Below are 27597 nucleotides of genomic sequence, written 5' to 3'. Positions count from 1 at the left end.
CAACAGTCTGGGTAGCTCCCGGAAATTCAATTCTGGTAAAACAGAGCACGTGTTATTAATTTCCTGGCTTGCCTGGCTAACGACCGCCTAGAAATCAGAGGAAATAGCATAAACAATTGCTCTTCATTTTGATCAACAGGGAAGTAAGGACCATTTTTAAAAGGTGACTGACATCTTGGTATGGGAGTCAGTGCTGGTAAGTTCCATGGACAAATAATGCCCTCCACAGGCCAGGACTCCTCAATGTGAGATGGGTATCAAGATGTAACTGCTATACCCACAGTCATACTAACTTAACTAATGCATAGATCAATGGAAAACACTAAGACTTTGCGCTGCATTGTTGATTAACTATTGATTAGTCCTCCAGCTTCTGATCTAGGCTGATAAACTATTGTTGGGTCTAGCTTTATTCAGATCTCAGCAGAGATTCAAGGCTCTCATTTCTTCTACCTTCCTTACAGCCTGCTATAAGGAGCACATGACCACAGTCCTACAAATAACCTCCTTCCCCTCCTATTTGTTTTTCTTCTTCCTCCTACTCTACCTCATTAATTCTCTTCCTAGTCTCCTCCTTCTTTATGTTTTCAAAGCTTGGGATGGGACCCAAGGATTCACTGAATCTAGGCCTGTGCTCTGCCTCTGAGCTACATCCTGTGCACTTTGAACCTTTCAATCAACCAGAAAAACCTACATCTGCTAGTGCCCTCGAGCTCTGTCTACCTATACCTCTGTGTAAATATGCTGATTCCCGTTATTCATGAGTCAGTCTCAGGGATTCCTCAAGATGCTGAAGGAAGTCAAGGCCACAAAAGGCTACTTGATTTTGGCTGCCCTAAAAACTGGCTTCGGCCAACACTTCAAATACTGTCTTCCTGATCTAAGTGAGGACTGTCAAATTTTTGGTGACACAACCATCCAATACCTTACTTTATATATTGTCCCCACTGACAGCGACATTATGAAGTATCCAGCACTATTCCTAACACAGAAGTCCCGTAGAACTGTTGAGCTTCTGGACTGGAGTCTGCTCCAGTTGTCTTTACTATCAGGTGTGCTGAGACCTGTCACCACGTTCCTGTCCAAATAAGTCCTCTCAGCTCCTAGTGAACAGGAACACAGGGAGTAAGACAAGTGATACCCTGAATGGCCTTTAAAGTAGATGCTTCCACACCAGTGGCTTCCACCTTACCTCAAAAGAGGAGCAAGTACATGATGATTTAAAAATCAGCAGGTGGCAAATACTAAGGTGTTATGTTGGTTTTCATGTAACTTTTTTTTTCATGGTATTCACAAGCATACCTTACTGAGTAGGCTCCTATTTTACCTTTGTCCTTTTCCCTTGAATCTGGAAGGACTTGGTATGGTTTCAACCAAAACAAATATGGTATTGGACATGTTTAGTGATATTCAAGGGATGGTGATGGTTCTCTTGGAATGCTAGCTATGGGGAAAGAACCAGCCAGCATGACAAATACACAAGGCTGACATGTTTGCCAAACTATAAACAGATGTTCTAAGTAACTGTCCAGCTAGGCCAGCCTTGCAACCATTCCTGCTAAAAGTGCCAGACACATGTGTACATATGTTGGACCCTATAGCCCAGTACCCCTGAGTGACCTTCATTTTCTAGCTGAGCCCTGCCCAAATCCTTGACCAACACAATCCTGGAACCAAGATAAATGGTGGCTGTTCCCCAGCCACTAAACACTAGGTAAGTTTATTACAGAATAATATATAACTCATGTGAAATCTTGCATACACACAGACACTGCAAATGTGCATCACATATGTGTATACATAAAGACTTAATATGCATACAGTCTTCCAAAACTTTGAAACATGTTTCTTAGGAAGTCTCCATACTATAATGCTAATTTAGGTATCACCTGCTTAGAAACAAGAAAGGAGAATTAAAAAAAAAAAGATAAACAACTGTTTTAGTATATATTAGTTGTAAAAGGGGGTTCCACTGTAAACTTTTTACACATGAATATAATATAATAATCACATCAGGTCTATTCTTGTCTTAACCCTCTCCTTGCTTCCCAAAATATCTTCAACAGATTTCACTGGTCTATTTTCACACTGCAAACAAACGATTGACTGGATTCATCCTCTTATATGTCCCCTCATTAGCCCTCCCTTCCATACATAGTCAGTGGAGCCTGCCTATTTCCGTGTGTGTGTGTGTGTGTGTGTGTGTGTGTGTGTGTGTGTGTGTACAAGGACACAAAACAAAGGCTGCCAGTACCATGCTCCAACTACAAATAAGAGTTCAATAAATTGCAGAAAGAGGGGGTGAAGGAAAGCTGTCCAGACTGATGAAAGTATCTGTGGGGCTGAGGATGGGCCTTTGGTAGAATACCTGTCAACACATGTAACTATGTGAGGTCGTGGATTGTTCAGTCCCTGGTGTATGTATCAGGGGAGGGAAGTAGATTAAACGTAATTGTCAAATGCAATATGCACTCTTTAGTTGCTCCTAAATCAAACAAACTAGTAAAAGATATTGGCAATGAACTCAGAAAACCAGTCAAGGACATATGAATAGATGACCTTAAGGAATCACTGCATTTTTTTAAAGCAGGATGACATTGTAGCTCCATATAATACATCGTGTGTGTGTGTGTGTGTGTGTGTGTGTAGCTCTGTGAACCAGTTAAATTCCTTGTGTGTGTGTGTGTAGCTCTGTGAACCAGTTAAATTCCGTGTGTGTGTGTAGCTCTGTGAACCAGTTAAATTCCTCGTCTACGATTGTTTAAAAATACTAAAGCACTGGTCTAGGGAGGTAGCTCAGTTGTAGAATACTTGCCTACCATGTACAAGGCCCTGGTTTTGAGTTCCCTCCCCCAAGTATCAAAAAACAAAAACAAAAGTAAAATATCCCAGAAAATAAAAATGGGCATTGACCCTTGAGAGTTTCATCATCATACTAGTCTCTCAACTTTAGCTGAAATTTCCCATAATAAAAATGTAAACCAAACCTTGAAACATGCAAAGAATGGGGGACTGGAGGTGTCAGCCCTCAGTGGCCTGCCTCCTGCCTGGGAGTGCAGGGACTGGGAAGAGGAGCCCCACCTATGCCCATAGTGAGAGTGAACACACCTCAGGATACAGACTGGTGAAAAATGACTCCAAGCGATGGCCATTGATTTTCCTATACATCGTGAAGATGAAATGCAGTACCCAGCCCCTCTATGATGTCAGGTTATATTTCATCGACTGCCCCCTACCCCCAATCCTGGTGCATCTTACAGGCTGCACCATGTACATAGTATTTAATTCAATAGACATAAATAACACTAACAGAAAGAATCAAAGTATTACACAATAAAAGCTAAACTTTTAGCTTGGGGCACACCAAAGTTAACGTTACATCTAATCTAATTTCATGGAAACATCTTTATCCTTCAAAAGTCTTTTAAGGAATATAGGATTGATTTCTCTGGCCTTGAACTAAAGCATCACAATCCTCAACAATCAGACATCATGATGTGGAACAGGGCAAACTCCTCAGTGGACATCCTTGGATAAACCACAGTCACCAGGCCTGGCCACTATTATCCAAGATACTAGATAAAAACACTGGAACATTCTGGAAATCTGCAGAGTCAAGTCCTTCATTTTACAGATGGGAAAAACAAGGTACAAGGCAGGTCACAGTGCAAGGTAGCCACTGCAAAGCCAGGAATAGACTGTGAGCCTTCTGATCCTGAGACCAAAGCATTTTTCTTTCCTAGGACTATCTCAAGTTGATTGCCTGTGGTTGCTACCTGAACAGGAAAGGAAAAGTCATGCTTCGCCTTTCTGCACCTGAAAGGTTAAGAACCAAATAGGCAACACCAAAAAAGCCAGACACCTCCGTGCTAAAAACTCCTTGCCTATAAAAAGTGCTTGGTTGGTAAAAAAAAAAAAAAAAAGTATTTTGGGCTTCTTTTTTTTTCCTTTTTTTGTGGTGAACCAAGGCAGGGAGTGGGGGTGGGGACACAAAATAATCTCCCACCACAGGAAAAAGGAAAAAGAGAAAGAAACAAATTTGTGCCTGACTAAACAGTAACATGCAATTAAAATGATGGATGTCTTTGTGCCAGAGGTTGAGTCTGAAACAAGCTACTGGAAGAAGGGCAGCCCTGGAAATAAATTGCCAAATGACTTTCTGCTGCCAGACTGCACATCCCCACCCCACCCCCATGCAATTCTGAAAGCAAATAACTCTACACCAATAAATAGGAAACAAATTCCCAGGAAACCCAGCCAAGAGACGTGAACAGAAAGAACTAAATTTGGGTGGATGATTGCTTTCACCCATGCTGCAGCTCAGGAGTGGAGACTAAATTTGAAAAGTGAGGTATGTTAATGGCCGCCTTGGCGCCAAAGCCTACCTATACTTCCAGTGCTGTAGGGCCTGTCCCCATGGAACCTGTACAACCCTTTCGCTCTGGTAGAAGAGACTGGGATCTGTGGGTGCAGGGCATGGGTTTCCTTACAGGGTTTGAATGCTAGCTTATTACTCAGCTCAAGTAGAGTTTTGTTTTATGCTAGTATTGGAGCTTGAACTTAAGGCCTACATTCTGTCCCTCAGCTTTTCCACTCAAGGCTGGCACTCTACCACTTGAGCCACAGCTTCACCTTCAGCTTTTTGCTGTTAATTGGAGATAAGAGTTGTAAAGACTTTTCCTGCCCAGGGCTGGCTTCAAACCATGATTTTCAGATCTCAGTCTCCTAAGTAGTTAGGGTTACTGACATGAGCTACCAGCTCCCAGTCAGGAATATTTTTAAAGATTATACCAAGTGAGATGATGAGTTTAACAAGGTGTGACTCAGGGTTTGCTCCCATAACACACCCAGTGATGGAGAAGGCCTCACTCTAGGTATCTGTCTCTTGGCCGAAGGGAGAGATGGGCTTTGATGAGACTAGGTATCAGGACAGCATTGTATCAGGACAGGGTGCTTCATCCTGACCCCTCCAAATTCTTATGCTGAAGCCCTAATATTGGCCCAATATCTCAAAATATGACTATATTTGGAAGGAGGTCTTTTATTATTTTTAATTGTTATTATAAAAGTGATGTACAGAGGGTTTACCATTTTGTATATCAGATAATGGGCAAATTTCTTTTTGGATAATGCTACCCCTTCCTTTGTGCTCTCTGTTTTTTCCCTCCCATCCCCACCCACAAGTTGTATAGTTTATTTTCAATATAATTTCTACTGAATACCACTGCTGCATTTGTTCACCCTACGTCCCTCCATTTTTGTGTCTTCCTTTCCTTTCAAAGACAGAAGAAGGAACAAACAAGACAAAAAAGAAAAAGAAAACTCTCGTTTCCATTTCATGGAGTTCATTCCAATAAACATTATTTTTATATGATCAGAGGCACAGCAGCATTGCACCTCCATGTTCCTCCCCGAAGAATATCAAGGGAGGTCTTTTAGTCTTTTCTTTTTCTTTTTTTTGTCAGTCGTGAGGCCTGAACTCTGGGCCTGGGCGCTGTCCCTCAGCTCATCAGTTCAACGCTAGCACTCTACCACTTGAGCCACAGCACCACTTCCAAAGGAGGTCTTTTAAAGAGGTAATAACAGCCAAGTAAGGCTGTTAGGATGAGCCTTAATCCAGTCTGACCAGGATCAGACCACGCATGTGAAGACGGAGGGTAAAGGGCAGCAAGGTGGCCATCCATAAGCCAAGGAGAAAGAGGCCTCAAAGGAAACCAACCCAGCTGGCACCTTGATCTTAGCCCTCTGGCCTCCAGCACTGAGAACAGACTGCTGTTGTTTACAGCGCCAGTCTGTGGCACTTTGTTAGGGCAGCTCTGGCCAAGAGGGAGAAATAACAAGAGGGAGAAACAGCCTTCATGTATAAGGGAGCAGGTGCACCTGCAGCTAGCTAGGACCCTGACTCAGCCCCTTCAAGGCTCCGGACTGAAAGCAGAGACGAAAACAGCTGCCGAGTGACAAGAGGGCACAATGAGTGTGAGCACAAGGATCCCTTGAGCACGGTTGCAGCTGGCCATCTGGAGACCTGAGGTGTATTCCCAGGACTTTACTTCTCATCCTAGGATTTCCCACAACAACCCTTGGCCACTTACAAGGTGTTCCCAGTACTAAAGGGGAGCCTGGAAAGTTCCCTAGGCCACAATACAGTCTAGACCCCCGGGCTCCTTGAGTCCCACCATGGCTGGCATCAAGGTGGCCAGTGAACACAGAGAGAATTTTTGCCTTCCAACAATCACCCAAACTGCTGTGACACAGAGGGTGATTTACTTGGCTCTGCATGTTCATCAAGATTCTCAAAAAAGGTTAATGAGTGGAAAAGCCCATAAACTTTTCTCCATTTAATCCTGTCTGTGGTTGAGCTGGGCTATTAGGGTCATAAAACTACAACTGAGGCACCATTATCCATTCATCTGATGAAAGAGTACTCAAATAAAGTTGTCTCTTTATAGGTTGCCTTTGATTTTTTTCCCTTTTGTTTATGGGGGGTAGTGGTGAGTCAACACACACACACACATACACACACACTTAGTGGTGAGTCAACACACACACACACACACACACACCCAGATAGAGAAAAGCAAGGTGTGAGGCATGTAGCCTTCCCTTTAGTTTGGTTTTGGTTTCTAAGAATGTCACTATCTAGATCATTTTCCTGTAGCAAGTGGCTAATGATTAGAATCCTGGCTGGTTAGCCTTTCCTTACCCATCAAGTAAGGAAGACACTTCCCAATGTGTTTTTGCATTTATGTGCATTGGGCAAAGCAATTAATGAATGCCACACAGGGCATAAGCATTAACCAGGAACTATTAAGGAAAGGTTCCTTTAAAATAGAATGCACAAATAGGAACTTATTTGTGAACCACAATGCAGTTGTGAACAAATGCAGTTACTGCCATGGATTGGTCATAAGCTAAATTTTATTTTCCTCAGGTGATGTAGAACTAATTCATTTTGAAAGCCTTAACACAGGATCCCAATACCCCAGAACTGCTACTACTACTACTTCTTCCTATTATTATTATTAAATTGAAGCATAGCATACATGCACAGGCGAGACAAAAACTACTCAAGAGTTCCCCAAAGCCTGGCAACCACCACCAACAAAACTTCCCAGCTCCTAAAGCCCCTTCTGCTGTTTCCCAGTTTCCATGCCCCCTTTCTTCCCGAGCGCCAGGCTTGTTCTGCCCTGTTTGTAAGGTCTACCAGTGGAGTCACACAGCAGGTATCTCGTGAGCGTCAGGAAGGTGCCCCTTCCACTCCCAGCAGAGCCAGTAACCATGAACAAAGGCACACAGGTGGCACTTTACAATTCTAAATGGAAGGGAAATGAGAGCCAGGGAATTCACCTTTTGTGCGTTCTGCTATCACAACAGAGGAAGACCTGGAACCACAGAGGGAGGGAGGAGTCAGATAAGAAGAGGCTAGGTGGTGGGTGGGGCCGGGGAGGTCAAAGTCAGCAGGAGGGTTTGCTCCCTGATGAAAGGGACAGCATGGGATGGGGGTGGCAGGTGCCAGGAAGAGGAAGCCAAAGGTCACGGACACCAGGAGGCAAAGCTTAGGCTGGGCCCAAGCCTAGTGTCTGAGACCCTGACTCACCCCAGGGACAGCAGGTAGATACCAGAAAGGAAGAATCAATAAATAGGACTAAATGCCCTGCTTATTGCTCAAATAAATGAAACCAAAAAAGAATAGTCAACACCTGTCACTCAGCTTTGGCAATGATCAACATTCTGTATCATCTGTTTTCTATTCTCTCCATTCCCCTAACCCTCCGTTCGTATTTTTTATACTTCTTTTCAGAGGAGGGTAGAAAGGGTACTGATATTGAAATGCACAAATCTGAGCTGTTCCAGCTTGACAAATGGAAACATCTGTGTAACCCACAGCCCCTTCCTACCCAGAGGCAATAGCAATTCTGATTTGCTTCCTCCTCAGATTCGTTCTGCCGCTCCAGAACTGTGTATAAATGGAATCAGAGGCTACTCTTTCCCATTGAGGTTAATTTCACTCAGCATATAGAGTATGAATACAAAAATGAGCTTTCAAAATTCGGTTCGATGGCATGGTGGCACATGGGGTGCTGGCTGGGGAGACCGAGGCAGGAAGATCTCTGAAGCCCCGAGAGGACTGGCCAACTGGGGCAACATAGCAAGACGGTGTGTCTAATAAACAAATAAACACACAATTCCATTTGATCCAATCTGATATGCACACGTCGATATCATCCTTCCCATCCATCTCTGTGATAACCTGTAAATCCTTGGGATAAGCAGTTCAGATAAAAAATAATCCCTGGGCTTCAGGGACACAATCTGCAAATGAACTGCTCATGTTCTGCTTCCTTCCTCAGGGGAAGACACCAGTTTCTGTGCCTAAACAACTGCAGAAGCAACTACCCCGCAGAGCTCTGAGGAGAGCAGGTTCTAGCATCCTCAGAGAAACAAAGCGAACCACTGTTATCTGTTTTCTTGAGTCCTACCCTGGTTCTTTCCCCACTTTGAGCAAGACAACTGGGTAAAGGCAGGCAACACTTCCAATGTTCCGCATGTACCTAGGCCACATCTCATCATGCTGGCAGTGACATGGGGGAAGAGAGGAATCTTTGACTCAGCCTTGAATCTGCCTGGCACCTGGCTTGGTTCTGTGTACACAGCAGGCTCTCATTAAACGTCTGACTCTTTGTTATTCTCTCTTCTTGCAAATAGTGACTCCTCCCAGGTGGAAGGCAACCACAGAGCAGAGAGCAAGCCACTGCCCTGGCCTGCACTAGCTAGCAACAGTAGCACCCTCACCTACCTGTAAAGACTAGGCAAGCTCAGAGTTCACTCAGCCTGGCAGGGAGAGAGCATTCAAAGTCAGCCACAACTACGCTCTGTTTGCCTTTCCTACACTGTTCCTGCCAGGAACAGACCCCTCTCCATATGTCTGACCTGCTGGCCTCTCATTCTAGCCTCATCTAAACTAACCAGAAATAAACCCAGGTGGTGGAAGGGGAGATTATTTTAGAAAGAGAGAAAATATAAAAGTATGTCACATCTATTACCTTTACACACAGACCCAGGGAACACAGTGGTAGGGTTCCTCCTTAGGGCTGTTCTACCCAAGGGTTCTCAAACTCACCAACCTGCTAAATACAAAACGTGGGGGCCAGAACCATCCTTTATCATCAATCCCACTCCTAAATCCAGCCTCCAAATCCACTGCATTTGAAATCTTCAAACTGCTGCACATGCACCAGTCCAGGACAAGCACCAGACTGAGAGCTACCACAGCTAGTTGCCCCTGACTGCTCATCTTCAAGCACTCTGCAAGCCACTGCTCCAAACCACAAGGAATGGCCTTAGCCTTCCTTTCCATCACCTCAGCATCCCAACTTCCCACTCTGTTTCCCAAACAGAAGTATCCTCCAAGGGCCCTCCTTAAGGAGTCTGTTTACTTCCTCTTCCACCTGGACTGCCAGTTCTCCACTGCTTGGGATCCAAGCCAGCCTAGAACACCTCCTCTAAGCCATCCCCAAACTCCACCTCCTCCATGTCAACAAACCAGCCAGCAACATTTGTCCAGCAAGGACAGTGTTTACATCACCCTGCCTCGAACTATGGTGACCTAAGAAGCATAGGGAAGCAGCAAAGAACACGAGTCAAAACACAAACGGAATCTGGGCCTTAGCTATTGCATTCATTGGCCAGGGTTTCCATAATAAAATATCACAAAGCTGAATGTCTTAAAGGACAGAAAATTATTTTCTTCCAATTCTGGAGGCTGGCAATCTACAGTCAAGGTATGGGCAGCAGCAATGGTTTCTTCTGCAGCCTCTCCCTGTCTTCTAGATGGCCATTACTCTGTGTGCTCACATGGTTAGTCTTTGTGTTTGTGTGTCATAAGCTCTCCTTAGAAGGAGACCACTCAGATGAGATCAAAGACTTCCTCCATGGCTTCATTTTAATTTAATCACCTTTTTTGTTTGTGGCAGTACTGGGGTTGAACTCAGGGCATTGTGATTGCTAGGTAGGTGTTTTACCACTGAGCCATACTTTTAGCCCCTTAAAAAAGAAATAGGGTCTCAAGCCAGGTGCTGGTGGCTCACACTTGTAATCCTAGCTATTCAGGAGGCTGAGACCCAGGGATCATGGTTTGAAGTCAGCCAAGGCAGAAAAGTCCTCATGAGACTCTTATCTCTAATTAACCACTCAAAAACTGGAAGTGGCACTATGGCTCAAAGTGGTAGAGCACTAGCCTTGAGAGAAAGAGCTCAGGGATAGAACCCAGGCCCTGAGTTCAAGCCCCATGACTGACAAAAAAAAAGGGGGGGAGGGAGGAGGAGTGGAGAGGGAGGTCTCAATTCCTATCTCAAAAGTGCATGCCAGGACCACCATCCACCTATTTTAGGCGTCCTATTTATTATAGCTAGGACAGCAGGCTCGAGCAACGGTGCTTAGCTATTGATTGAAAGGGGGTTTCTCAAACTGTTCTGTTCCAGCTGGCCTCAAACTCTAGCCTCCCAACTCAGACTCTCAAGTAACTAGGACTACAGGCTGAGTCATACCGGTGCCTAGCCTTAGTCACCTTTTGAAGGACCCTATCCCCAAATACAGTCACATTTCTGGGACTTCAATGTGTGAATTTGGGGGAGACAGATAACATAATTCACTCATGGCAGTGATCTCCTCAGCCAAATGGAAATAACAGTAGCTGCTCCGCTGACCTGACCTCAGAGGGCAATTGAGATGAATGGGAACACACAAGAAGATTCAATAGGAGGCCGGGTGCTGGTGGCTCATGCCTGTACTCCTACCTACTCAGAAGGCTGAGATATGGGGATCATGGTTTGAAGCCACCCTGGGCAGGAAAGTCTGTGAGACTCTTATCTCCAATAAACTATTCAGAAAAGGCCAGAAATGACACTGTGACTCAAGTGGTAGCCTTGAGCCAAAGAAGCTCAAGGACAGCACAGCACCCAGGCCCTGAGTTCAAGCCCCAGGATTGGCAGCAAAAAAAAAAAAAAAAAGACAGAAAGATCTAATAGGTCTTTATAACCAGTGGGCCAAGTTCGGTCCTATTTAAGTCATAAAGGCCCCCAAAGCACTTTTTCTACCAAGGTCATTTGAGGTCCTTATAAACTATGGTATGGCTACCTCCTTGGCTGATAAAAATTCTTTCCATAAGGATCAGGTCTCCATAAGCTTTTCTTCAACTGTAAGAGATGAGCTGATACTAGTGGCTCATTCCTGTAGTCCTAGCTATTAAAGAGGCTGAGAAATAGAGGACTGGAGTTTGAGGCTAGCCAGATGTAAGTTTGCTAGATTCTATCTCCAAAATAACCAGCAAAACTCAAGCCCGGTGGAGTGGATCAGGCAGCAGAGTGCTAATCTAGTAAGCTCAGAACCCCAAGTTCAACTCCCCCATACATGTGTACATACAACGTACATACACATATGAAGCAGTATCTTATGAAGATGTTTACCACAAGTTTCTTATTTAAAGGTTTACATAGTATGATCTCATTTTTTAATTGTGGAAAAATACTTTTTCCTATAGACTTAACTCGACAGGATAACCTTTCTTTCTTTTGTTCATTCATTTCTTTCTTAAATAAAACCAGTATTTCCCCATTATTTTTTCCCTTTTTTTCTTCCTAGTCTAGTAGCCAGGATGCTTTCTCCTCATTGCCTCTGGAAAGGTATGTTATATTCCAAAAAACAGAAAGTTAAATACTTATGGCTACTCTTTTGACATCACCACCAAAGCTATAACTGAGTCTTCAGCTTGCTAAGCAAATGTGCTACCACTTGAGCCATACCTGTGGTTCTTTTGCTTTTATTTTTCAGGTTGGTTCTTGCAGTCTTGCGTGGGGCTGGCTTCAGACCAGGATCATTCTACCTCCACCTCCTCTGGACCTGTGACCACAGGTCTGTATGCCATACCTGGCTTGTTTCTGAACTAGAGTCTCATTCACTTTTGCCCTGGCTAGCCTCAAACTGCCATCTTCTCATCTATACCTAGATAATAATTAAAAAATAAAAAATAAAGAAAAATGATGAAGCACATGAAGATTGAAGTCAGGCTTCTTGGGTCCACACAATGGTAGTTCCAAGACAAACTTCAGATAAGACAAGTTACCTGTTTTGTATCTGTTTCCATACGTCACAGCAAAGGCTACCTTGAAAAGGCTTTATGCAAACTCAGAGTGAGCTCCCAGACTGCATGTGGGGATCCTGGAAGGTCAAATGGTTCCTGACATTGGGTGCACAGCTGGGCATTTAACATTGGTGGGAAACTTACCACAGAACTGAACCCATTCAATTCAGCCAAGAACTTCATAGGAATTCTGTCCTGCAGTACCCCAAGGGATGCCTCTGGGTGATTTCTGGGCCTGAAGCTGTATGTAGCATATAATGTTCTTATGCTGTAGACCAATTCTCTCATGAAGTTTTCCTCTTTGCCCTTCACATTAATAGTATCCAGGCTGGCCCTATCTGTGAAGGTCAGGTGAATAACAGGCAACAGCCAGACAGTGTATGGGCCAAGACATTTATGTGCTCTGTGTGATCTGTGGGTGCTCAGGCTCTCTGGACTTCAGTCTACTCATCTGTATAACAAAGATGCTGCTAGGAGCTATCTGCCTTACAAGGCTGTGAGAGGCAAACCCAGCCACACAAGGGGCTTTGAACAATGTAAGTGGTCAGCACTCCTTGAAAGCATTATGTGAAGGGAAAAGAGCCACCTAGAAAATGTCATATGCTACATGATTCTACTGTGTGGAAAGGTGGACAGAGATTAGCTGTGCCAGGAGCAGGGAAGAGGTGGGGAATAACTGCTTAATGGAAGCAAGGCTCCTGTTTCAGGTGATAAAAATGCTCTGAAGCTAGACAGTGGTAATGGGTGTGCAGCAATGTGAATACAAATAAATGTTATTAATGGTAAACTTCACATCATATTTGACCACATATATAAAAAATTATTTCCCAAGAAAAGTCAACACTGTTGTATATTATTTGAAATAACCTTACAGCCAGGCACTGATGGCTCACACCTGTAATCCTAGCTACTCAGGAATTGAGATCTGAGCATCACAGTTTCAAACCAGCTGGACAGAAAAGCCCATGAGATTCTCATCTCCAACTCACTAGCAAAAAGCCTGAAGTAGAAGTGTGGCTCGTAAAAAAAGGTGTAGCATAAAAAAAGGCCCTGAATTCAAGCCCCAGTACCAGCACAAAAGGAAAGAGGGGGAAAGGAAAAGAAAAAAGAAAAGAAGAGCCAGGTGCTGGTGTCTCACACCTGTAATCCTAGTTACTCAGGAGGCTGAGATCTGAGGATCACGGTTCAAAGCCAGCCCGGGCAGGAAAATCCATTAGATACTTATCTCCAATGAATCACCAGAAAACCGGAAGTGGTACTGTGGCTCAAATGGTATAGTGCTTACCTTGAGCTGAAGAGCTCAGGGACAGCGCCCAAGCCCAGAGTTCAAACCCCACACCCGACAAGAAGGAGGAGGAGGAGGAGGAGGAACCTAGAAGTAGTAGAAAAGCACCAGGTCCCACTGAGGCAAAGTGCCCTTGGAGTTCCCAGGGAACTTGGAATCGGGTGGGATGGGTGGTTTGGAATAAAGTGAGTAAATATTAGTGGTGTATGAGACCAGCGCTGAAACATAAAAAGAATCAATCAAAAATAAAGAAAACAACACAAGCCAAGGTACCGGGTGAGAATGAGGGACCTGCCTGAAGATGCTTGAGTGACAGTCCCAGAGAAGAACGAACTGTGGAGAAACAGAACTGAAACCTAAGAAGTGGCTTCAAGTCTCACTCTGCCAGGTACTAGCTGTAGGACACTGGGAATAAAACCACTGAGTGCTCTATAATATCAGAACATCCACTACTCTCTCTTCGAGGTACAAGAAAGATAAAAGGATGATTGTAAGGGATGTGACTCCATCAAAACGCTAGTTCTCAAACATGGTTGTGCCCAAGAATCATTTGGAAATCATTCGATGTGACTGGGTCCAACCTCCCACACCTAGTAACCCTGAGGATAGTAGTGTGGGGTGTGCCTCAGAAGCTGGACTTTGAAAAGTCCCCTAGAATACTCTAGACCACAATAAACCTTGAAAAATGACTACTATAACTCCTTAGTCAGCTCCAGCAAAGCCAGGGAATAAAACACTGCTGCTTTGAATAAAGTTGGCAAATGACCCAGAGTCAACCTGAAGACCAAGACTATCAGAAGCCTGAAGCTACCGAAAAGGAACAAGATTCATGGCTGAGCACTGCAACGTCTGAACAAAGAACTGGAGTCCTGCAGATCAGGTCAGGGATGAGCATGTGCCAGGCTTACCTGGGCTACCAAGGTCAAGGGCTTCATTGTCCTCTGTAGATATGCAGTGCTCATCAAGTCCAATTCTATGCCCCACCTATTCTTTAATTTTTTTTGGAGGGGGGGAGAGGTCCAAGGTCAGGACTTGAACTTGGTATCTGATGCTTTTGCTCACTGGCTACCAACTGAGTCATGCCTCCAACCCATGTTTGGTTGTTCCCTGCCCCCCTTTCTTTTCTTTATTAAAATATTTTCCATGCCCCACCTAAATGACTCCTTTAAGGGCCCACATTTTTGTTTTTAGCATCTCCTATCCCTCGTAAACTGGATATTCTATGGTTTTCTTGTCTGCATATACCACCAATGTGAAATTGCTGGACTAAAGCAGGTCTGCTCTGTAAACAGAACCAACGAGCTCTCTGGAAAGCGAAGGGCTCAATCCCTAAGGTGAGTTAAAGCCAAGTGACACGCGACTGCACCTCTAGAGCGGGCAATCCTTCTTCTTTTAAAAGACAACACAGAATCTTTCCCATTTTCTCCAGCAGTCTTTTTCACAAAGAGACTATGCGTTCATTTTGCTCTAAAGTAAATAAGGAGAGATGGTAGTCTCTCCCTTCTCCAGAGGGCCCAGGCTTTCATAAAGCATTTCACTGACAATGCAATGCAAAATCAAACCATAATCCCTAGAATACAGAGGTGTCCTAAACAAACACCGCGGATTCCCTGTGCCAACCACAATATGCATCTTCTTCTGCAGCTGTCACCCTTGAACATCCCACTGGATCTACCACGGGTGGCTCCAGTATCGGCCTGGACCAGTTCCCAGCCAGTCAGTGCCCCTCCCTGGACTTTGCCCAACCACTCTTGCTGTCATCAAAGTGGCGCTAATGCCACTGTACATAGATTGCAACTGACTGAGCAAGTGGTTGGGCCTTCCTCTCAGGCCCAAGCCAGCAGGACCAATAAAAGGACTAGAGTCAGTGGACAAGCAGTTGAGAGTGCACTGGGTGTTAATCACTAACCTTCCTGAGCCTTTGTGGCTTATCAGGCATTCCAGGATGAATATCACATCCAGTTTCCAGGCAGAAGAACCCCCACCAAGTGCTGGGGGAGGAACCTAGGAGCCAGACCTGGCTACATGCAGAAAGCTGCACTCACTACAACCTCATTATCACTCATGTCCACAGGGACTGATGAGCATTCCAACACAGTCAGGAAAGGGTGGTCTTTATGGAGGTTCCACTGGGGATCACGCTCAGTCATTCCTGCAGTCCCACAGTTGACCTGTTTCCTTTTATAGGGAACACCTACTTGGTGTTCCCTAAAGTCTCATTGGTGTCTCCAACCAGAAGAGATGGAAACACTCTCGTTGTACTAAGGGTCTCCTGCAAGTACAAACAGTACCCAAACAGAACTAGGCTAGACAAAGAAGAAACCCAAGGTCAAAACTAGTGTCAAGGAGCTCAAGAAACAGAAGGTAGATACAGAAGGAACAAGTCTACTGAAAACTTCCCAAAGATACACAATTTGGACCTCTTCAAAGAAGTAATATCAGTGGGAAAAGATAGAGACTGGTCAGGTTTACTTGCAGGTGCTGAGCAAGGAGCAGGAATCTTAAGTGGGGTATTTCAAGCCACAGTGCCTTTCTATGTGCTTTTCTTCCTATCCAGAAGGCTGTTCTTCAACTGACCCTCAGAGCCTACAGCTTCTCTCTTATATGTTCCAGGTTATTCATCCTGGAGTCATCTCCCCTTTTCCCTTCCCCCAGTTTACGTCTTCTTCTGAGCTTCTTTAAAGTACTTAATGCCATTTTTCAGACCAAGTATGTTTATCTCCACGGAATCTGCCTGAGGACAAGGAATTTATACACCTCCCCTCTAAAAAAAATGGAAAGGAAAAATGATCTATGTGTCCTTCCTTAGGACAACAAAAAGCAGGAAACTATACAGGACAAAATGGCTATAATTCTTCAACAGGTAAATTGCAATAAATAAACAAACAAGCCAAGATTGAAGAAGGGCTGCAGATTGAGCTTTACTTAGACTATCAACACAATGTTAGGTACCGACCTTGCTGAAAACCAGAGAAAAAAATCTGGACACTGACTAAATATTTGGTATCAGAAAAAATGGTTGTATTATTTTTTTAGATGTTTTAATAGTATTGTGGATTAAAAAAAATACAACCCTAGTGCTGGCATGAAGACTCATGCCTACAATCTGAGCTCATGAGGTAAAGATCGGCAGGAAGACAGTTCAAGATGAGCTGAGACAAAAAGTGTTTACCAAGAGCCCATCTTAATCAATAACCAGTGCCACACACCAGTAGTCCCAGCTATGAGAGGTGTAGATAGAAGGATCATGGTCCAGGCTAGCCCCAAGCAAAAATATGAGACTATACTGGACTAAGAACTAAAGCAAAAAGGGGGTAGAGATGTGGCTCAAGTAGTAGAGCATCTACCTAACAAGCATATGACTGAGTTCAAGTGTTATTATCAAAAAAAGAATATACATGTATATATTAAAAATAAATATATAAAATGCAGCCTTTACCTTTTTATTTTTTTATTATTTTATTTTGCCAGTCCTGGGGCTTGAACACAGGGCCTGGCCTCTGTCTCTGAGTTCTCTGTACTTAAGGATAGCGCTCTACCACTTGAGCCACAGTACCACTTCTAGCTTTTTTCTAAGTAGTCTGTTGGAGAGAGGGGTCTCATGGACTTTCCTGCCTGGGCTGGCTTTGAGCCATGATCCTCAGATATCAACCTCGTGAGTAGCTAAAATTACAGATGTGAGCCAACAGCTTTTACTTTTGTAGAGACACAAACTTGCAGTACATGTTTGAAATTACATGTGTGGAATTTATTTCAATACAATTGGAGAGGGGCCAAAGGTGAGGGTCTGAGTGAGTAGCGACAGCCTGGAAAATAATGCAGACCGACAATGAGTACTTGTGGTTCACTGTACAGCTCTCTCTACTTCTGAGTATGTTTGGAAGTTTTCTCAATGGAGATTTTTTTTTTTTAAGTGGGCAGGACAAAATGAAGAGTATAGACTATCCGCTATTTCTCAGACAAAGCCACCAGCAGCTGCTCACCCTCATAGTGTAAGTAAGTGCCTACTTTAATGAGGACATGCTGGCCAGGAAGCCTGAGGGCTTTCAAGTGGTCTCTTATTTACTCCACTGAGGCCATCAGGAGGAGGAAGAGAGGTACATATCTATGCATACATACGCACACATGTACATGCGTGTGTGTATGTATGTGTGTACAATCAAGGCAAAGTTCACAGAAGCAAGCGTTCCAGGCAGAAATATACCGGCAGGCCTGTGAAATGCTCAACCCTACCAATAATGAGGCAAAGACAACAAGTGCCACTCCTGCTAGACTACTAAAATAAAGCAAAGAAGTGGCATGCTACCAAGTGTTGTGGAATGGACTGAGTCTCTCCCATGCTGCAGGGTCTCTGAAAAACTATCTTGCTATATGATGGTAAGAGGCCCTGCCCGCCCCTCCTCCTGGGTACACCCTTGTCTGCATATGTATACCAAGCAATCAACTGCAGAAAATTCAAAACAACACTTTTTTTTTTCCAAATAGGCCCAAACTGGGAAATAGCCCAAATGTCCAGGAACAACCAGATGAAGTCTAGGACCTCACTGCATCTGATTACCTACAGAGCAGTGCACACTATAGTTACTTTATTAACAAGGGTGAACCTCACAATCACAATGCTGAATAAAAAAATACTTTAAAATGTACAAAATTAACAATGTCATTGAGGAAAAACCATGAAGAATGAAGATGAGCTTCAGACAGGAAGGAGAGGGAAGGTGATTTGGAGAACCATCTGGAGGCTTTGGAAGCTCACTGCGTTGTCTTCTTTTAACTATTCATGTTGGAAAGCCTTTTGTATTTATATTTCATCATCAATATTTATATTATTTATCATCCTGAGATTTGAACTCAGGGATTTGTGCTTGCTAAGCTGGCACTCTATGACTGGAGCCAGGCCTCCAGGCCCTGTGTTTTATTGATTATTGTGGAGACAGGCTTGGCCTAAGCTGACCTCAAACCTCAGTCCTTCAGATCTCAGTCCCCTGACATTATAGGCATGAGCCATGGGTTTCTGGCTTATCATTATTATACTTTTTTAATATATATACTTTTTATGTATAGAGAACTTGGTTACACTGAGAAACTTGGAAAAAATGTAAGGGGGAAAAGAAAACTTGCCCCTCACATGCTTCCAAATTGAGACCAGACAGCCCCAGAGGATGCTCAGTACCAACTAAGTCCCTGGGGAGAGGTGCCAGAATCCCAAGAATAACAGAAGGAGGTGGGGGCCAGGAATGTCCACATCTCCACTAAGAAATGGACAGGACTCGGTTAACAAGGTCTAGACCTCATCCACTCCCTAATTCAGATGAATGAACAAACAATGTGATATACACAGGCAATGGGACATTAGCCTTAAAGAAGAATGAAGCACATAGAACTCCCCTATGACCCAGCAATCCCACTTTTGGCATTTACCCAAATGATCACAAACAAGGCTATACTAAAGCTACCAGCACAACTATGTTTATTGCAGCATTATTAACCATAGCTAAGATATGGAACCAACCCAGATGCCCCTCAGTAGATAAATGGATCAAGAAAATATGGTATATTTATACAATGGAATTCTATGTCTCCATCAGAAAGAATGACACTGCTCCATTTATTAAGAAATGGAAAGAATTGGAAAAAAATTATATTAAGTGAAGTAAGCCAGGTCCAAAGACACATAGGTCCCATTGTTTCCCTTACTTGCAATAACTAGTATATGTCTAGGACAAGCAGAAAAGCTCAAAAGCTTTGTATATATATATGACCATATAAGATGATGTCAAGCAAAATGAACCCCAAGATAGAGACACAAGTGGTTTTATCTTTCTTGCTATTATTTTTAATGTACTTATAATGTACCATGAGATGTTTTTGCTTTTTTGTAGGTTCTTCTTCCATGGTATAATCCCTGTTTTCACTATATTTGATTCTGGTGCCCTGCATCTTGTATATACACTTTTCTAATTTGGGGAGGAGAAAGGAAATAACAAAATGCTAAAATAAGGATACAGGTTGACCCGCTGTAACAATGAGATGTACAAGACTATGTTGAAACTGAACTTTACAATGTGGGGGGTGGGGTGCAAAGGAAGAAGTTGGAGAGGTGTGGAGGAAAGAGATGGCAGGGGAAAAACAAAGGAGGAGGTAACAATGCTCAATAGGAAATGTACTCATTACCTTATTCATGTAACTGTAACCCCTCTGTACAGTATTTTTATAATAAAAATATATACAAATAAGAATGAAGTTCTGGCACATTATAACGCATACATACAAGCTTTGAGGACAATATACTAAATGATAGAAGCCAGACAGAAAGAACACATACTCTAGGATTGTACTTACATGAGAACCTAGAAAAGTCATTTCATGGGGACAAAAAGTAGAATGGTAAGTTACAGGAACCCAGGAGAGGGAAGATGCAGAGTTAGTGTTTAATAGGGACAGCTTGAGAACACGGTGAGAAAGTTCTGGAGATGGATGGTGGTAAAGGTTGGTTTTTGCACAAAGTAAATATAGTTGATGTCACTTAACTGTCACTGAATGTCAGGGTATGAAGAATGACATTCAGATCAGATAAGAAACACATCTGCATCTGGAGCCAAGAGAGGCCCACCCACCAGGCACCTGCCCACGCTCCAGCACCTGCCCACCAGCTGTTCTCACAGCTAACCCCATCCTGGAACGAGATGATTCCATGGTAGGACAGAAACCTGAGGACCCCTCCAGTTCTCAGCTGCAAGAAAGAAAAGCCGGGCATTCAACTTTTGGAGAAAAGAACCTGCAGAAACTGACATAAATAAATAAATAAAAGAACTGGAGAAACAGAACTTAAATGCCCAATAATGAAAGGCAAAATGGTGCAGGAGAGATGGGGAAAAGCCACGGCACTGCAAAAAATTATGATGGCTGCAGGGAGATCCCAGGACCACACAGGAGAAATTGTGTGTGCTCAGCCTAGGCTGTGGGGGAGTACTGTAAATGAACGAGGACACCTGGACTGGATCTGTTCTATTGCACTTCATCAGGTGTGGACTTCAGCCATGGCTCTGAGACCCCTGCAAGGAGATGACAACAACTCCTGCTCTGCACTGTCTGTTAAAAGAAACAACAGGAATTCTGGAAGCTTGTCAAAGGTTGCCCAACAGTTGTAGGTGCGAGACCACATGCTATAACTGCCCACTTCCAACTCCTAAGCCACAGGCAGAGACGTAGGAGAGATAGACTGACAGACAGACAGAAAGTAGGTTGGCAGGTTGGATTTAAGTCTCCCAGAATAAGCGCAAAGATGGTTCCAAATGGGTGAGAAGTGTGTGAGGAAGTTTGTAAGGTGTGTGTGTTGGGGAGGGGGGAGCAGTTTAAAAAGAAAAGGGTAGAACCGGAGTTAATTTCAATTGGTAGAGCACTTTCCTAGCATGAAGCCCTTGGTTTGATCTCCAGAGTGTACACACACACACACACACACACACACAAAGATATACACCATACTTATAAAACATGTATTCCAATTCTGAAAGCAACGAAGTGAAACCACTAGTTGCTATAGAATCTGGCAGGGATACAGAAAAAAATGCTTTTCTTGATGATAATTTGAGTGTTGTTCTCTTAAGTACTTTTCAAAAACAGCCTATTTCTGAGAACTTGGGTGTTGAAGAATTATGGCCACTGAACCAGAACGCATTTTTGAGTTAACTGCATTCAACCAGTCTGATCAAGATGCAAATCCAGGCTCTGGAAACCCCAGATGACCCTGCAATGGTTGAAATCACTCTGAGCTTCAGGGGTCCCCATCCAGCTGTTATCTATTTCTTGGCCCACACATCTCCTCTAGCCAGACGATGCCTGAAGCGGGATTCAACTTCACTAGCTGCCCCCACAGGCTTTGGAGAGTTTCTTGATCTGTCTAAGCATGACTCTCCTTTACAAATCAGGGATGACAACAGTAAGCCCAGCACAGACTTTGTGAGCATTCAACAAGATAATCCTGGAAGCCTTCAGCACAGTACCAGGCCAGGCTTGCTGCAGATGCTCGGTAAGAGTGACCAGTATAGCTCACTGCACTTAAAAGCCTCCTCGTTCATTTGCTTCCTCAACACCCCTAGCTCCCTAGGACACAGCTGGAACCCACAATCCCCCCTCCACAGGAGCCCAGAGCCCAAGAAGTGAGTGGGTTGTCTGACTCCCACTCACCATGTTTGCACCTGCTGTCCAGATACCTTCTGGCAAAATCTAACAGCTGCCCTCCTAGGCATCCTTTGAAACAACACCAGTCAATCTGGACATCAAACCACCTCCGACCTACCCCACAGTTCACCCAGAAAGAGGAGCTGACTTGAGGTCTCAAGGGATCAGAGCCTGCTTCTCACCCAGCAGGAGCAGGAAGAGGCAGTCAGCTCAGATGACCAGGACCTCCCAGGCGTGCCAAAGATGAGGGTCACAAGCCTCACCCTAAAGACACATCAACGATCTACAGTCCCCGTTCAACAGTGTTGAAATGACAGGGAGAGACTTTGAGCAACCCACATACAATCATCATTTGAATTACATGTTTTGTATCTAAAGCAGGAGGAAAGCATAGATGGACACAATTTTACCAGTAGTTATAACCACTAATGGCATTTCAGATGCTGTTTTAATGTCCCTTGTCTCTCTGGACATGCTAATCCTTCTGCCATGAGCCCAGCCTAAATGTGAGATAAAGGTGGGGAGGGTTGCACACACAGATTCATCAGGAGCTGACACTGGCCGCAGGCACAGTCAGGGCAAGTGACAGGTAGTGAGCACAGGTCTGGCAGAGCAGAGAGCTGACAGCTAGCAGGCAAAAGGGCCCAGCAGTGGGAATGGATAGAATCCACCTCTGGAGAAAGAAGTATTGGTGAAGGTTGTCTGTGGTTACTAGGGTGAATATTTTTCTAAATCTTCATGCAAGAATTTAACAGAAGGCCCCACCCCCATACACAATAGCCTTCTACTATTTCAAAAGCAGGCACAGAATTCAATGAGATTATGCACGTGGAAATGCTTAGCAAGTTAATATTTGTTCAGAGCCTTGTACCACTGTAGGGTCATGTTGGCCCTGGACAGGCCGGACAGACCCCACCCCCACATGCAGACTAACCTCCTCTCCCTGTACTAACACTGGTGGTCCAGCAAGGATGAACCAGAATTAGAGCTCTAGCATACTCCTTGAGAGAAGGGTGTTCATTCATCATCCACTCCAACTTTTCCTTTAAAACACAGAAAGGTATTTGCAGAAATAATACAAATTCATGATCCTTATGGACAGCCAAGGCTCCCTACAGTACATTCATGACTGGATGGGGCCACCATTAGCCAATACTGATGCCAGGGGGAGGTGCTGTGAATAAACAAGGTATCTGTGGCAACCAGAATCTCTGACCTAACCTCTACTCTACTGTGGCAAAACCAAGTCCATCCTGGGCTCAGAGACTCAACAGCAATTTTCAACAGACAGTGCAGCCACCCTTGGTTTGGGCCTCAGTGTTCTAGAACCAGAGTGCACAGGGTGAAGGAACCCTTGGTACCAGAATCATCTTCAGTGAGGAACTTGTGAGAAGCCCAGATCCCTCAACTACTGGATCAGGAATTGGGTGGACGGGGGGGTGGGGGTGTAAGAACATGGAAAACTTAATTGGAAGGGCAAAAGTTACAGATGAGCTGCGTGGATGCAGTGGCACACAGCTGTGGTCACTGCACTAGGGTGACTGAGGTAGATTAGCCTGGACAACACAGGAAGCCCCTGCCCATATACACTAAGGTGAGAATGTCATTTTGCAATAGTTTCCCACTGACTGGGAAGATCTAGCCTACTTCCAACAGGAACATGCCTCACCCTTCCGAGGGAGAGCTGACCTTTGCAAGGCTATTAAATGGGTTACTAAAGTAACCCACTGTAACTCTTTCACTAGAGTGACTAAAGGAAGTCACCAAGCCCCAGGTCTCAGCGTCCCATAGGTACAATGGCTGAGTAGCTACTATCAACCTGCCCTTCATTTGACAACCCCAACAGGAGATTCTTTTCTAATTCAAAGTGAGATTGTTTTTTAAAGCATCCCTACTGCATCTGACTTTCAATTTCCACTAAAGAAGAGCCAAGCAATGGCTACCCCACTTGGCCACAACTTTTTGCTTTTAATAATATTCAGTCTTAGAAGATTTTTTTCCCAAATCCTTTCCACAGTCCAAAGAGTAAGAACCACACATTTACAAAATTACAACCTCTTCGCAACTCTCCTGCATCTTGCTGTTTTTGTTTGTTGTTTCTTTTTTAATTTTTTTAAGGCTTTTTATATCCTTTTCATCATTTAATCCTCCTGTGTGAAAGCCTGGGAAATCAATGCTCAGACAGCTGAAGCTGCCCAAGGTGGCAGAGGCAGGTTGGGACTCTCGGCATCGTAAGTAAATTCTAAGCGGCAGACACAGTGAGAACAATCACACCGGATGCTATGCTGGCCAACCAGGTGTCCCCTGCAAGGCATGGCAAGAAATGCTAATCGGCAAGACACATATCCAAACAGCTTCCCCCAAGTTGCTACTAGAGGGTTGCATGCACACGCAGGCAATGGAGGTGGGGCAGAGCTGCAGCCGCCCAAGCACAAGCGATGCCAGGGATTTAGTCAACAGAGCGCTAATACGAGTCAACAGTGGGTGCTGCTGCCAAAGCACACCAATGGGTCTTCAGCCGCATTCACAGAAGGAAAGTGCTTGGCTCTCTCCATAGGTCCTGCCCTCACAGGTCCACCCCTGAGGGCTAGGCATGGTGAGGCTACAGGGACCACACCTGAGTCTGGGCAAACAGGAAGAAGGGGCTCACCAAGGCAGAACCAAGTTTTCTGAGGAGCAATGGCTCCGGGTGGCACTCCCCACCCCCACCGCCTTCTCTGCAAGGTAAGCCAAGGACACACCTGGGAGCTGAGTCCACAGCAAGCCCATTTTGAACTGCATGCCACACACGCACTTTTAGGAAGGATCTTTTTATTCACACTTTATCAAACTGAGAAAACAGTGACTGCCCACTGCAAAGGTTAAGGACACCGGGAGCGCTAGGGCTCCAAGCCTGTCAGCGCAGGCTTGCTGGAGAACAACGGCTTCTTCCTTGTTACACATAATAACTGGACCATGGCTTTGCCAAGGGGCACTGGAATTGATACCATTTCAAGGGTCAAAAACTCCAGGAGGGCCTATTTACTCCATACCATCCATCCTTGGCACCAGGTCTAGTCAACCAGGTCTATCCATCTTATCACTTAGCACCTCTCAGAAGAAGAAAAAACCATGTATCCACCTGTGTCTCCTTAGAAGCCTCCAGGCCATGTCTCCCTCAGCCTGGTGTCCCCAGCAGAGTCTGACACATTAAAGACACCCAATGAATGATGACTAACTGGACGGAGGTGCCACAGAGCAGTCACACTGAGGGAGTTATTGTGTACCAGGCAATTTCAGAACCCAAGTGTCCTGACCTAGGCTAATAAAAAGGTTTATGACAACACATTACCACTTTTGTATGTTGAGTAAATGTATTCTTGAGGCTAATGCCACAGAGGGTTTTTTTGTTCTGTATTTTAAATTACAAAAGAGCCACAGTCAGCATGGCCAGGCCCATGGATGCCTATGGACATGGTCAGGACAGTAAAAGAAGCTTAGGAGTATGGAGGTCAAAGGTAAATCCTATCTGTGTGACAAGCATCTAGACAATGCCCAGGAAGGGGGGAGGGCGGGGGGGGGGTTCAAAAACTACAGACAAGTGAGACTATATGCCTGAAGAGACAGCATAAGAAGGGACACAGGAGAGTGCGTCAGAGGAACTGCACAAACGCTACAGATTCCCCAGGGTAGGCTGCCTGGCAGTCACACTCGTAACTGGGAGAATTAATTACAGGAACTAACACTCTGATCTGGCAAGATTAGTGGAGGAGACTGAGCAATGCAGTTCTAATATCTAATAAATCTTTAAATCGATGAGCCGTGCTCACTGGTAATTTTTCTTCATCTTTCCTCCCAGAGAGCTCACATGACAAAAGCCAGCATTTGCTTTCTATTTGCCTTTGGACAAGGTGCACAGGCATATGCCTGTGTACATAAATAAAACTCTAGGGTTCACTAAATCACATCTTAAAGGCATCCAAAAATCTGCTATCACAAGAAAACCTGGGATGGATGAATTCCTCTGTAGCTTTTGAGGATGCAAATCCTCCCCCCACCCCACCCCCGTTGCTCCCTGCCAGGGTTCTACCAGCTGCAGTAAACCAGCATTCCCATCTCAGTCTGTTCCTCTGCCTACCTGTTTGGGTCTATTTACCACGCATGCACTTTTACTCCGTTTGCATTTTTCATCTCAGAAACATCACTTAAGCCTGTCTCACAAACCTGACAGTAGCAATACATTTTATCAACGAATTATCCCCTGGGGAACAGACAACAAAACCACTGGCAAGGAGCACTGTCAAACTTCCCAAGGATAGCTTTCCTTTCCCAGATACAAACTACGCCACATTCTCTCCAAACCCAAGCTGCCCACTCTGGAGACTGCCTGCTCACCTCTTCTCTCCTCTCCTTCTCAGCAGCCTCCCCTACCAGCTTGGTGGGGAGGGGGAGGGGGAGGGGGTCCGCGGGGGAGGAGAAGCTTGATAGTGTCAGTACTCGAGAAGCAGTTATCAGTTTAATGCTATTTTAAAGACCACATCTCCAAGCATGGAGATGTTGGCTCCTTTCCCATGAATAGAAAGGCCCTGAAAAGTGTTTGCATAACGAAATTATATCCATGGGGCGCACAGGAAAGTACAAAAATAAATTTAAAAAACGCCATAAATCGAAACGGTCTCAAAATTAAACCTACACAGGGCAGCATTCAGCCCCAGGCCAGGCCAGCTCTCATTTTCTCATCTGATACCCAGCTCTCTCCTGAACTCCACAAAGAATTCCTGCCGCCCAGGAAAGGCCTCCATGCTTTCTTTGCAAGTCGGGGTATGTTATTCCTTCCCGTGAACCCCTCGGGATGATCTGTTAACTCATGGAAAGCTCAGTTACTGCGGTGTCCTCAGTCCTGCCTAGAGAGTCCCGAAGGCGCCGTCTGCCGCAGCGCCCGGGTGACCGTAGGCGCCCGGCTGAAGTGTGGGCTTGATTGGATCGGACTGGCCCCTTGGGCCAGAAAGACGGTGGTGGCTGGACGCCCTGCCGGGGATAGCAGCGCCGGCCTAGCTCTCTGCTGGAGAGACCGGCCCGGGTGCAACCACCTGTGGGCGGCTGTCGGGGACGCAGGCCCGGGCACTGCCGTCCTCTGGTGCCCGGCCGGCCCCACGCACGCTGCTGGGAGTGGGGAGGAGTCGAGTGAGCCAGGCCCGCGGGAGCCCCAGGCCAACTCCCAAGCACCCCAAGGTCTCGATCAGAGCAAAGTTAACCAGAGTTAGGTCTCAAGTAGCTCCATTCCTAGCGACGTCCGGGAAGGGGGACTCTCTAGACTAGGAATGGGGACCACCAGAAGGGAATCCGCGGCGAGGAGAAACTGTACCCTCCCCCCCACAGTCCCCTCCCACTATCTCGGGGGCACCTGCTGGGTAGCTGGCGAAGCTTCTTTCCACGTTCTCTCAGAGGCCTGCGGGCGGGTGCGGAACGCCCCGTGGCAGCCCCGTACGGCTTTGAAATGACAACCCCAGCCTCGGGAAGGCCCCTGTCTGTGGGGGGCAATCCTGGCGGGAACAGCAGCCACCCCGAGCCAAGGGACGGGGACGCTGCGCGCCGGGCAGGGGGCGAGGCCGCAGAGACCAGGTGGGCGCTGAAGAAGACGCAGCCTGCGGCGCAGCGTGCCAAGCCAGGGGGGTGGGGGCAAGCGGGGCCAAAGACCAGGCCCTGGAGGAGCCCCGAATCCGCGGTCCCGAGGGCGCCAGGCTAAGGAGGACTGGCAGGCGGCGATGGGGGGAGGGGATCCCCGGAAAGGAGCTAGGGGAGCGTCCCGGAGGGAAGCCCTGGGGGCGGGGGGGGGCTGCCCCGCGGGCCGTCGGGTGTCAGTGGCCCGGACCCTCCCCGGCACTCACCGGCAGGTCCACGCTCACTTCGGTCCCGTCGAGCAGGAAGACGCGGCAGTAGAGGGTGGCCTTGGCCGCGCCGGCGGCGGAGATGTGCACGGCCGCGCCGCCGGTGAGCAGGGGCCCGCCACCGG

General features: G+C 45.6%; 1 protein-coding gene across 1 annotated transcript in view; it reads right to left on the bottom strand.

Moving 5' to 3' along the window:
- The window catches only part of Epb41l4b (erythrocyte membrane protein band 4.1 like 4B), a 135563-nt gene that overhangs the window by 106270 nt on the left and 1696 nt on the right, over window positions 1-27597 (bottom strand). Inside the window, exon 4 of the mRNA XM_013023228.1 lies at window positions 27473-27593. Coding sequence (XP_012878682.1) covers window positions 27473-27593 — 121 coding nt within the window. The remainder of the gene's footprint in view (window positions 1-27472; window positions 27594-27597) is intronic.

Source organism: Dipodomys ordii, unplaced genomic scaffold (assembly GCF_000151885.1).
Source record: "Dipodomys ordii isolate 6190 unplaced genomic scaffold, Dord_2.0 Scaffold67, whole genome shotgun sequence".
Lineage (NCBI taxonomy): Eukaryota > Metazoa > Chordata > Mammalia > Rodentia > Heteromyidae > Dipodomys > Dipodomys ordii.
This window is presented reverse-complemented; position numbering and strand designations above follow the sequence as displayed.